At 42.7% G+C, this 12,739-nt stretch overlaps 3 protein-coding genes across 5 annotated transcripts in view; 2 read left to right on the forward strand and 1 right to left on the reverse strand.

Moving 5' to 3' along the window:
• The window catches only part of mgp (matrix Gla protein), a 31,777-nt gene that overhangs the window by 16,132 nt on the left and 2,906 nt on the right, over positions 1 to 12,739 (reverse strand). The window lies entirely within an intron of this gene.
• pde6hb (phosphodiesterase 6H, cGMP-specific, cone, gamma, paralog b) lies at positions 5,201 to 7,617 on the forward strand. The gene is made up of 3 exons (XM_088437489.1): positions 5,201 to 5,369; positions 6,545 to 6,693; positions 6,874 to 7,617. The coding sequence occupies exons 2-3, from the start codon at positions 6,551 to 6,553 to the stop codon at positions 6,989 to 6,991; spliced, it is 261 nt and encodes an 86-aa protein (XP_088293615.1). The 5' UTR covers positions 5,201 to 5,369; positions 6,545 to 6,550; the 3' UTR covers positions 6,992 to 7,617.
• LOC148410809 (retinoic acid-induced protein 3) overlaps positions 9,315 to 12,739 on the forward strand; it is a 34,616-nt gene continuing 31,191 nt past the window's right edge. For all 3 annotated transcript variants that reach the window (XM_088436133.1, XM_088436135.1, XM_088436134.1), the window contains exons 1-3: positions 9,315 to 9,564; positions 11,141 to 12,311; positions 12,603 to 12,654. In XM_088436133.1, coding sequence (XP_088292259.1) covers positions 11,200 to 12,311; positions 12,603 to 12,654 — 1,164 coding nt within the window. In that variant the 5' untranslated portion in view covers positions 9,315 to 9,564; positions 11,141 to 11,199. The remainder of the gene's footprint in view (positions 9,565 to 11,140; positions 12,312 to 12,602; positions 12,655 to 12,739) is intronic.

Below are 12,739 nucleotides of genomic sequence, written 5' to 3' on the forward strand. Positions count from 1 at the left end.
TTCTAACAGCAATCGCCAATGTGTTTTCATACAGTTTGTACTTCGTTAGATTTCAGGGAAGAATCTTCAGTTATATTCTGACACGGTGGTACTTCAATTTTTTAAAGTCATATAGCACAGTAATTGGTTATCAAAAGGTAGGTTCAATTTGGTGTTTACTGTCGCCAGGATTTTCTTCTTCAACAAACTCAAAATCAATCACGGCAACCACAATAAACAAACATATTGTTAGGCCTATGAATTAAATCGAGGCAAGACTGGAAATTCTTATTTTACGCAAGTGGTCATAATGTAGTGGCTTGTTTGTTTATGTCATCGCCGGTCTCCACTAATTGCAGTCAAGTGTGTTTCCATTGGCCTCCAACATCTTCCTCCTCCTCCTCCTCCTCCGCAGTTGCGCTTTTTGTCATGACAACGTCATGCTCCCTGCTTTAGGAATATCCAATTAGTCTCCCCCTCGGAGATGAAAACGCTCGCCACTCCAATCTAATAGGCGCCCTTCTTGCTTAACTCTAATGGGAGCCAAAACCCAGATTAACGGTTCCCACGCAGAACACATTTCACTTTTTAGCGGTCTGGGCTTGTCTTATGACAGCTGCAGGCTCGGGTGTGAAGTTTATTTCGGGTCAAGATTTTTTTAATCGCAGCGGCAAGGATAATTGATTTGAAAAAGATCTACTTTTTAAAGTTTTCTGGCGATTTACATGACGACGCCTTATTTACGGCGCTCATGCAAGCAAACCCAATTTCGGTATTTGCTAGAAACGTGACCACATTTGCAGCATCCTATAGCAACGGCGCAATCTAAATGTTTTTCTCAGAGGAAAAAGGAAGCATCTATTTTAAAGTAGATGCGGCAAGCACCAATTAAAAAGCGAAGGAGTCTTTTGAGGATGTACTGTACAGAACCATTTTTAGTACATGTCAGTGTTATATTTCATTGCCTCACTTGGATCTGAAACAGTAATGTATGCATTCATGAATATCACATGACATGATTTCAGGAAAAAATATGCACACCCTCTCTTATAATTCCGCTCAGCAAAGTACTAGCCGGGAAACCTGGAGAAATTTCCTCGTTTATTTATTTTTTCACTTGGATCTTAAATTCATAGTGCGGTGGAAAGCTCTCTCGTTTTTCATGGATTTAATGCAAAAAACTGGACCGATTTTGCTTGTGATCATTTCCACAAGTCCTTAGTTGCCCCGCTTGGATAAATAAAGTTTTCTTAAGATTGCCTCATGGCGGAGAGGATAAAAATATAGCGTGAAATCAACAAAAGACGAACAGAGGGCTTAACAGTGGTGGAAAACGGCGCGCGACCCATGACGACAAACGGCCTAAGTCTTCGCCATGAGATTCAGGGCAATCCCGGCATTCAATTAGTTTGTCAGCCGCGCTTCTTAAACTCTTACATAACCCTGACACACAAAGTCAAGAGCGCAACATCCCTGGAAGCACTTTCCAATGTAAACCTAATCGCCAAGTAACAATGCCAAAGAAAGCTTATTATGTGATTAAACACAGGTGTGGTGAAAACAAAAGCAACTTCGGCAGTGGCGCAGATGGCCTGAAATCAAATCTTCTTTCTTCAATTCTATCCATTTTTTTGTACTTTGCATCCAAAACAGAATTATATTAGAAACAGAAGTAATAAGGTGATCGGTGCAGACGCGATGGGGATTGGCCAGATCGAGATTTGGCAAAGATGGACGGAGGTGCGCAACCGTAGTGCGATGAGAGCGGCCCCTCCCTATCCCTATAAATTTAATGCACTTGACTGGCATGGAAAGTCCAAATATGGAGGAAAATGGGGGTACGTGCAGCTAATTTCATACGAAAAGAGTCTGCGAGTAGACCGGGCAATTATACATATCTTTTAAAAATATATTCTAATAAAATAAATAAGATGCAATAAAATGTTTTGTTGTAATCCTATTTTTTTCTATTTCTTTTCTACAATGACGACAATTGATATTTTTGATAGCTGATGATGTAAACAATGATTCAAGTTTAAATTTAGTTCTATTATTCGTGTGCACTTCAAAGCAGATAACATACGCATATTTGTTTCTTTCAGCGGGAAAACTCATTAGTCGCATTTAAATAATTTAATACGATTGAATTTAAAGCCCGACAGGTGAGCAGAGGTCTGTGTATGAACCCAACACGTATTAAAATGTTTTATGTGAAGTCCCCGGGCGAGGATTTGGCTGCAACTTTAATATCCAGTTTATATGCAAAAGCAAAGACAACACTGGTCTGTTTATGAATAATATATCAATGTGCGGAAAGGGAAAAGCATGTATTACAAAAAGGAACAGACGGCATGGCGATAATGTGAAAGGTCGAAGTGATACTAGCTGTGATATACTCATAGGGCTGAAAGATTATACAAACGATCTAATTGCAATTTTTTTCCCATAAAAACTGTGATGCAATTATTTTTTCCTGTGTACCCTTGTAACGATGTTTTTTTTTTTTTTAAACAAAGAGGCAATGGATTCACTTTTACTCCAAAAAAAAAAAATACCGGAATAGAATAGAAAGAGATTATGGGTGAGAATAAAATCGAATAAATCAAAAAGAAACAATCAGTACATAGAGACCACCGCCTGGTTTGTTTTGCCAAGCGATGACGTAACCCCGCAGCATTTCAAACATCATTAGTGGCAGCGGATGAGTACATAATCATAAGTTTGATATCGTGAAAAAATAAATATGCGACGCCTGCTTTTCGCTCTATCATTCTGTAAATGATCTGAGATTATATGCGCTTGCGGTCAAATGTTTAGTGGCGATACCCCGTATTTTCTCGTCTAAGAAGGTCAGTCCTTTCAAAATATCCGGTGCATAAAATGAGAGTTCTGCGGCCGTTCACTTGCGTTTGCGCCCGCTCGAACCACATTGTGCATGCAAAATGCGTTCGCATGCCATCGACAGGCACGCATAGTTGCATCCGGTTTTTTTTTTTTATGATGGCAGAAGAAAAGTCGGCGCATCCCACAGATGATAAAATGTTTGCTATTCGGTTTCCTGAATAAACATCGTGTCCTTGCTGGGAAAAGAGCATGCAGGAAATGCGATGTGCAACATACTTCAGCGCATGCATCGTTTTATATAAAATATGAAGATAAAACCGTTTAAATACCATATTTGGTTTTCTGGCTATTTCTGCAGCAGTGCGACGTAGTGTAGATGTTTGGTGTGTGTTTTTGAACCATTTAATAGACAGCTCAAATCAAATGTTTCCAATTCTTTAACCACAGCTGACTTTAAGATAATATCCCTTGAAAAGGTGGGGCAACAGTTCAAATAAACTTGACATCACTTTAGAGTCTTGGTGAACATTCAAGCCCTCAAGAAGCATAAATGGCCCTCATAATAAAAGTGCTGTAAAAAAACACGTCAAATCTTTGACAAATTCCAGTCTAACGTGTACATGAAAAAAAAAGTGCTTGTATGCTGTACAATACATAAACGCCATAATCTCTCGACAGGGAAGAAACTGCATCGTCATGCTGCCTCACTCAGACGAAATAAATCAATAAAAATGAAAAAAAAAAACTACAGGAAAAAAAAGGAACCAGGGAAGGACGTCCTCATTTTACATTATTCCAAGCTTTTGTTTAATGTCAGGCTTAGCGTCATAGGTCTATTTTTGTGTCGCCGGGCCTCCACGTTAATCTAATTCAAAGTATTAGCTTGTTTGTGTTGCCGCGCTTAAAAACTGACCCATTGACCTACAATCGGCGTCAACACTTCTCAACTTCATGCTTCTGACCTCACATAATTCATGTAAAGCAGAGGTGTGCTCAGGAGCCGGACATTTTATATATATATATATATATATATATATATATATTCTGGCTCCTGACCTTTAGATCGAAGATCCATTTAGTGCATGTGAGCTATGGACTATGTTAAAGAGGGCAGACCTTTCCGCTCTGCAGCCTACATGCAGTGAAAGAGGCTTAGCCATTTTGCTGTCCTCATTCTGAAACGCACGGCCTGGTGTAAAAAAAATTGTTATACTACCTACAGTAACTATCTAATGTCACGACTAGGTACAAATGATGCAAATGTGTAAAACAGACAGACCAGACACACCAAATAACAGACATTTTTTCCTTTTATACTGACGGGCTGAGAATTAGCAATAATATACTTATGATTGTTTTTTTTTGATAATATATTTAGCTAAATGAAAGTCAAAATGTCAGCAACACCACCGCAAATGATTAGTTAGAAAATAATCAAGTTGTTTACAAAATATGTATTCAATAAGCAGCTCTCTGACGTTCACAACTAAGCATGGCTATTTCTGTAAAGAATCTTTGACGAGTAACTGATGCCAAATATTAAAAAAAAAAAGCATTATTGTGCAAAAAGGAATCAAAATTTATACCATAAAAATGCAGGTGTATTTCAATTTTTATTTGTAAATTATATTATTATATTATTATACATGTAATAAAGATTCACTAAAGGTGGAGTGAAATATTTCAAGATTAGATATGTTTTCAACTATTATTTCTTTATTATAGTTTAGAACAAAAAAAATAAAAAATAAAAAAAATTCTACGATAATATTACTACCCGATTATAAAAATGGAAATTACACCGGAGGTGAACTTTTGACAAGTATTTAGCGTTTAAATAAATATTTATAAAAACACATTTACAATAGTGCGGTGCGCTTGCATGTGATTTCAATTGCACTTATTAATTTTTAAGCCATTTTTCTTTTCACGAAAGGATGATGAAAAAGAGCCTATAAGCTACAATTGGATGCATTCGCGTATTATTTGCGAAATGTGAATCGATGTACTCACTATCACACATAAATGAGAAAAAGAAAAAAAACGAGCATATCACAAGGCAGATTTTTGATATAGCTTCTGCATTGGATCTCTAATATTGTTGTTGTCAGCTTTGCGTCGCTGTTGTGTCTTCTAAGTGAACGATTAATCCTTTCTTTACATGCAGAAGGTAAAAAAAACAAAAAAAAAACACCCGCGGTCACGTCGGCGGACAACAATAAGGCACATGGGAGCTCAGACAAGCACATGGACCAGAAACGCGACTAGAAGCTTCTCTTCCTCCTCTTGTCAGGCGTCCTGAGGTTTTAGAGGGATAAACCCCATCAAATCCTTCCAGATTGACCTGTGACTTTGGTTCGCACAGCACGGCCCGAGCGAGCGCTGCAGGAATGGAGATGACCTTTGGTGACCACGTGACTGGAAAGAGGTGTCTGAAGGGATTAGAGACGGAGCTATAAAAGCAGGGCGCGAACAGCAAATGTCACAAGACAGAAGCGAGAGGAGGACGAGAGATCAGTGGCGGCCTCTTGGGATATCTCCAGCAGGTGAGAAATAAAAAACAGACGCTATCGCAACGCTTTTTGGACTTGCTGCGGAACCCGCATCGTTACTACCTTTTTCCATTAAGAATTTTGACTAAACGAAAAGCGGTAATTTGGTAAGATAAAGAATAGATCGTGACAGGTGTGCACAGGATTGACTTGAGCACGAGCAGTGGCGGGAACAGATGGCTACTGTTCAAAACAGGCTAATTAACATTAGCGCGCGTCAGATGTTACACGATGTTGGGATAAGGGCTGCGCGGTTATGGCCAAAATAATAATCACCATTATTTCGGTCAGTATTGACATTATTAATCACTATTATTCATCAAACTTGTCTTTTTATTGCCCTTTTTTTAAACAAGCGGAATATAAACAAGGCTTCAAGGCTTGAAACTAAATAGATAAATAGAGTAAATAATAATGAAAACCAATGGCACGCAGGGCAACAGCTAACTAAATGCTAAGTGCAAACCAATGAAAAGAAAATGAAGCCTACTTACTTTTAAGCCATTTTTAATCAATTAACTGTCAAAATGTCATTTTCGCTCATTTCAAACCGAAAAGAAACTCTTTAGTAATTAATATATTTGGGTGAGAAAAGCAGAGGTTTTTGCCATGCAAACAAGTGGGAAACATTGCCCCCCAGTGGTAGGATGACAAAGCGCTTGATTCGACAAGTACAGTAGCAGGCTTTTTAAACGTCAATCTCGCCGAGGATCATACCAATCGTGGCGGCCGATATCGTGATTGAAATTCCATGAATTGCGCAGCCCTAGGTGGGATACAAGTTCAAATCTGGCCATCTTGTTTTTAATTGCCTCTCCATAGATCGAAAGCAACTAGAGAGACCGTTTCCAATTATCGCCGTGGTTTAGCACCACCCAGTTGCCGTTTCCTTTTTTCTCGCGCGGGATCTCGGTTGATAGTGCGGGCAGGTGGACCTATCCTCGTGGACGCGCCGTATCCTCGTTGTCAAGGAAGGGCAATTAGTTCACAGTGGATCAAAGAGGGATTAGCGCTAATCCGGTTGTCTAAACCCATATGCTTAATCTGTCCAGATTAGCGCAGAGAGGCTAACAGGATTATTAGCGGGGGCACGGTCAGAAAGAGGGGAAGTCACGAGAGCTTGTTGCGATCTTTGAAGTGTTTGAAAACGTGTTTGTTTTCTCGTTTAGAGAACAATGAACGCTGCCCCGCCGGCAGGAAGCGCCCTGGCCCCTGGTGGAGCCACCGGCCCCACCACCCCCAAGAAGGGCCCTCCTAAATTCAAGCAGAGGCAGACTCGCACCTTCAAGAGCAAGGCCCCCAAACCGGGCCAGAAAGGGTAAAACCTAATGCAGTAGAGGTTCAACAATACTTTTTGTAAGAGTATAGTATAAACACACTAAACCGAAAAATATAGAAAAAAAACCCTTTCCATTTATGAATTAGCGTAGCATGCAAAGATATACATAGGGGCCTCTCTCGGAAAAAGCTCTAACGTGACGGCGTCCCTCATTCGCAGCTTTGGCGACGACATCCCCGGCATGGAGGGTCTGGGCACGGACATCACGGTGGTGTGCCCATGGGAAGCCTTCGGCGACATGGAGCTCAGCGACTTGGCCAAATACGGCATCATTTAAAGCCGCTCTCCTCTCCTCTCCTCTCCTCTCCGCGCCCCCGCCGGGCTCGTCGGGATAAGGCGGCCGGCGCCCTCCTTAACGCCCTTCTCGTCATCTACCTCCAGCCTCGCTCCACTATGCGGAGGGAGCGCTTAATCGCGCTCTTATTTTTGTATATTATACATATCATACTGTTTACAGTATATAATACACTTGAAAGATCGACGAGAAAACTTCACGCCCCCTTTCCTACCCATCGCTCCATCTATCATAGTGCCGCCACCCCGACCCACGCCAAAGACGCCATCAAAACTGGTCGAAACTAGTTTGACTCGCTTCTAGTCGGTTGTTTGAATGTAAATACTTTGTACCTTATTTCCTCTTCTACCCTTTTTTATTTCCCGTCTTCTAATGCTGCATTGTATTCACAAGGTCAGTGTAAACATCACAGGCTGCAAGGAGAGTATGTAGGACGCTGGACTGGTGAAGGTTACGATGCGCTTTCAGCCCCTTTGAAAAGCTCTCTCCTTCTTCCTTAGAGATGCTCGATACTGCAATTGTGTACGTGTCGCGGGCGCAAAAGCGAGTAAGCGCACTGTGAGCCGACGTGTCCTAATAGTTGCATTAAATGGCTTTCTTTTAAGAAATGACCGTGTCCTTTTCTTCTTGGAGACTTGTTCATCTTTCATCATTTATCATTATTGAAGTATAATCCAACTTCTAAGGCACAAGTGTTAAACCGTTGTGACCTGCTACATCATTTTATGCAGACCGTGAAATGCTTTTTATGAACCTTTTTTGGGGACACAACAAGCCTCTCTTGTTAGCAATTCTATTTTTTTGGCCTCTGATTATAAAATCATACTTCAAATTTATTATTTGATGATCGTACGACAGAAATAACTGTGGCCCTCTTAACCATGGATTTGACAACCTGTTTCTTTGGCAAGGACGTCCAAAATGACAAGCCAAATCGCAGGAGAAATTGCTAATGCTCTGCATGACAGAAAAACACACCGGGAATGCGGTGAAAAGGTAAATAAAACAAAACTTAAGTTCCATGTTATTTGCCTTATTACACCTTTATTTTCACATTGTTTTTAGCTGCGATATATTTTTCCAGGATGTGAGCTCAAAGCGCAACAAGTGAGCTCAAATTTCAGGCCTCCAACAAGTAGAAAAGACGCTAATTAGCGTTAGCAACATTAGCTTAGTCCTTCAACAGAACGCGTCTCTAAAACGCCACCTAGCGACTACAAACTGAGCCTAAAATCATGTAAGGTACCTTTACGGTGGAATAATCAACATAACCCTTCAAAAGTAACTGAGTTGGCTACCTCGCACATCATAAACTCATTGGTATAATCATAAAGAAAAAAACGTATTCTGAATCTGAGTGATAACAGAAAAGTGTTTGGTAAAATCGTGTTTTTTAAACCCCTTTGTTTGTTCATGTTACGCAACATACCGATAGTCCCTTTTTGGTCGAAACGACAGGATTTTAGGCGGACTCCTGATTAAGAGACAAACTATATGTATTTACTTTGCAACTGAATCACAGGCTCCGTAGTATAAATAAATAAACATAAACCATAAATGCCCCCAAAGCCTCAGTCAGTATGCGTCATGTCTTTTCAAGGTCTCTGTAATTAATCACCAAAACAACATCGCGACTTCTATCCAAATGAGTAATCGTCGCCAAACTTTCCCACATTCCGGTTGCTATGGTTGCGTTTGCTTTTCAAAATAAAGCTCTGCCATCTGCATCAAATAACTCAACGTTGGAACTCTTCAAGGACAGCGACACAATGAAGGATTTTTCAAAACATCATCTGTAAATTCATATTGAAATTAGTATTTAAAAACATGCCCAAAAGCAATTTTTTGTGTTACACGTGTCGTGTATACGACGTAAGCTGCTCCGACAAGTTTGGTAGACTTTAAAATCGGGACTGAAGTGAACACACCCGGCAACATCTCGACTTGTCCCGACGAGTTTTGGGCTTGCTGAAGAAAACAGCCTTTGCATTTATTGACACGCCACAACCTGAGGCTAATGTCATCATTGTCAGCTATTGTTGCTGTCATGACAGGGTAACCGTGGCGACGGACGCACAGCCCGCTTCAGACCCCCGTCCTCGCTCTTAAAGCAGATCATGTTTGTGGAATTCCAGTTAATCCAGGTAGAGTGTACACTTATCGGGAAGCATGATTCAAATTCCTGTGGGGAATTTGGAAAACCTGGGAGGAGTGAACTCTCTCTTTGTGTGTGTGTGTGTGTGTGTGTGTGTGTGTTTGTGTGTTCTCCAGGTGTGTGAAAAGGGAGGCAGGAGGGGGGGGAGAAAGTAAAGTGCGAGAAGGGATGCAGGTTTCTCTTAATATTGCTCAACCTGTGGATCCCAGGTGTGAAAACTCGGCTCCCGGTGGCTCCACAGCGTCCGCACCTTTGTGTTTTTCTGTTTATCTCAGATCGGGCTGTGCTATGGATACATGCGCCCGCATGGCTGCATACTGACTAGGCTTCAAAGTAACAACACATGGTGTGTCGCAACAAAATTGACAGTGTATAGGATTCGGGAAAACCCGGATTTACGGTGAGTGTCACTTCTTTTTTTTAATCCTGCATAATGTAATCCAAATAGAAAGACAGTAAAGAAAATCTTTACACCTTGATTAGCACATCATAGAGGAGTTTATTTAGCATGTTTATTAGTGGTTGAAATTTGCAGAGTAGAAAAGTACTGTAGAAGTGGATATTAAGACATAGTTAATCGGACTAATTTTAATAACTTCTCAATGTGAGAAAAGTTGTACAAGATGAACTCTTTCAAGTGCCATGGACTTTTTTAAATGAGATCACACTTGTGGCTAGCGCCTCTTAATTACATGCCAAATCGAGCACTCAAATGACCTGTTTTCAAACAGTGATTACCAAAGAACGGAATAAGGTAGAATCTTACTTTCTTTTTTCAGGTAAAGATTGGAATCCAGTCTTTCATATGGTACCATCAACGTTTACATAGTCACACGATACGATATTCTGTCGGCCTTGAAAGATGTGTCAAAAATCTCAGAATCGGCTGGCACTTTTGGATTTGACTTTTTGGATAATGCTTGGCACTGAAAGAGTGCAAATGTGTGTTATCTTTTTTTATTGATCTATTTGGACTGCACACGTAACTAATATTGACATGCTACCAAATCCCTTAACTCATTCACTGCTAGCCCTGTTAAAGAGCTGTCATTGGCAGAGAATGAGTTAACATAATAGTTTTTATTTTGGCAGATTTATGTCTCATTCAAGAAGTTTCAGGATTTGATCTCAGCTCAGTCAGGCCTTCCTGTGTAGGCTTTGCATGATCTCACTACGAGTGCATGCACTATCTGTAGATACTCCCAACTTCCTCCCATGTTCCAAAAAACACGCATGTTAGGTGAAGTCACGTCTCTCAACTGTCCAGTGGACGGTTTGAACCATGTTGGACTAAACCTGTGGTCCACTTGACCAAAGTCAGCTGGGATCCTCTCCAGCACTGATTTCCATTCACTAATCAACTCAGCCAAGCACGATTTAAAAAAAAAAAGAACCGTGGCCTGGACGACCAGGGTCATATCAATCCCACCGGCGATGCAAATAAAGACGGCATTTAAATACCCCAATGAAACAAAGGCTGTTTTATGAGCCTGGAGGAAGTGAAACTACACTATCAGGAGGAAAAATCTTTTCTCAGCCACTTCAAATTGCACTGCAAATACGCTCATTGACTCACTCTGCTTGTCTGAATCCTCATTTTGTAACTGAGTCATTAGCTGATATGAAAACTGCTCATTTTCCATCCTCGCACGGAACAGGCAGAATCTGGTTTTGTGGTCCTGGTGCAAACCTCTCGTCCTTGTTCCGACACGTTTGTGTCTTCCCTCCGTCTTTCACCTTTCCTCCCACCGCCAACTCTCGACCGCGTGGAGTCTCTAACGCTCGACTGAGGCGCGCCACTTCGAAATTAAATCCGTTAAGCAAGTGGACAGGGTAGAGCATGCCCACACAAATGAAAGGATTTCGAAGATGACGAATTCACCGGGAGGAACATAAACCTTCAGCACAATTCAATTGAAGCAGTGTTTGAGTGTGTTATTTTTCTTGTTTTAACACAAATGCTATGTTTGTCTCAGGTGGGAAAATATCCGAGGACGCATAAGGAGGGATCATATTCCAGTGGTGCGTTCCCAAAATGTGTCCGTCATTATTACCCGAAGATCACGAGCTGGTGCTCCCGCTCCTCGTCCTCCTGCACGTCCCCTTCACGTGCTTATCTCAATCGACGAGCAACATAAGTGACGGGGTGTCCTCAAATTCCACATCCCACAAGGCCGTTCCGGGTTGCCGCCCAGGACTCGATCCTCTCTACAGGTACTTGTGCGACCGCAGAGCCATGTGGGGAATCATCCTGGAGACCCTGGCCTCGGCCGGCTTCCTCTTCAGTATGTTCCTCCTGCTCAGCCTCCTCCTCTGGTCCCTGTGGATCTGCATCTCCTTACGCAACCAGCGCAGCAACATCGGAGGCACAGTGGCCTGCATGTCCATGTTCTTGGTGGCCACGGGCGGCATCTTCGCCACCACCTTCTCCTTCATCATCCAGCTCAGCCCTCAGACGTGCCCCAGCAGGCTCTTCCTGTTCGCCGTCTTCTTCGCCTTGGCCTTCTCCTGCCTGCTGGCCCGCTGCCTCGCCCTGCTGGGCTTCGCGGCCGCCCGAGGCTGGGGCGAGCCGGCCATGGCCCTGGGGCTTTTTGCCGTGCAGGCGATCATCTCCACCGAGTGGCTCCTGCTGGTTTTGGTGCGGGATGAGAAGCCGTGCCGGTACAGCCAAGACGAGTTGGTCATGCTGCAGATCTACGTCTTGTGCCTCCTGGCCATCAGTTTGATCCTGGCCGCGCACTTCCTGTGCCGCTCCTGCTTGACGTACAGCTACAGCTACGCGGGCGCCGCGCACCAGCAGGGCCGGCAACAGGCCGTGCTCCTCTTTCTCACGCTCTTGCTCTCCGCCGGCGTCTGGGCGGCATGGATCGCGATGCTCAGCAGGGGGAACGCAAAGTTGGGCCGTCGGCCGCAGTGGGACGACCCGGTGCTGGGGGTGGCGCTGGTGGCCAACGGGTGGGTGTTGCTGATGGGACACGGCTTGTCGCAAGTTGCCTTCCTGTGCAGAGGGGAGGCCAAATCCAAAGAGGTCCCTCTGAGCTTTGCTGGCTGGACCAGCCCCAGCGCCGACATCCCGGGATTGAACAGCCCCAAGGCGGGAACGGAGAACGGAAGTTACGAGAAAGACCCGGAACACAGACGGGGCGAGTTCCGCTTGGATTCTTAAACGCCATCAAAATCGTCATCGAGTTCAACGGCGTTTATACGGGTTGCAGCTAACTCTAAAACACAACAAAATAAGCAAGCGCATCAAAGTGCCTGAAAAAAAAAGAAAATTCTTATTTTATCGCAATTACACTTCTAATGACAAAAACAAAGCATAACACAGTATAATAAGTAGAACAGTAGAATCCAGCATGTCTCTATTCTCAGTTGTCAGTATGAATGAATAATGTATTAAGCTATGTGCTAATGTGTCACATTTCTCGCTTCAGGCAGGCGTTCAGATCCAACGCTGCGATCGCCCTATGAGTCCGGATTCTCTATGACCGTGAGTAATAAACTGTCAGGGTTAACCATCTCCTATTTAATTGCACACTGTGACCTTTTCTTTGTTAAGTCACACTGTATGCTTC

Source organism: Hippichthys cyanospilos, chromosome 16, assembly GCF_059441005.1.
Source record: "Hippichthys cyanospilos isolate Australia breed blue-spotted pipefish chromosome 16, RoL_Hcya_1.0, whole genome shotgun sequence".
In the NCBI taxonomy this organism is placed as follows: domain Eukaryota; kingdom Metazoa; phylum Chordata; class Actinopteri; order Syngnathiformes; family Syngnathidae; genus Hippichthys; species Hippichthys cyanospilos.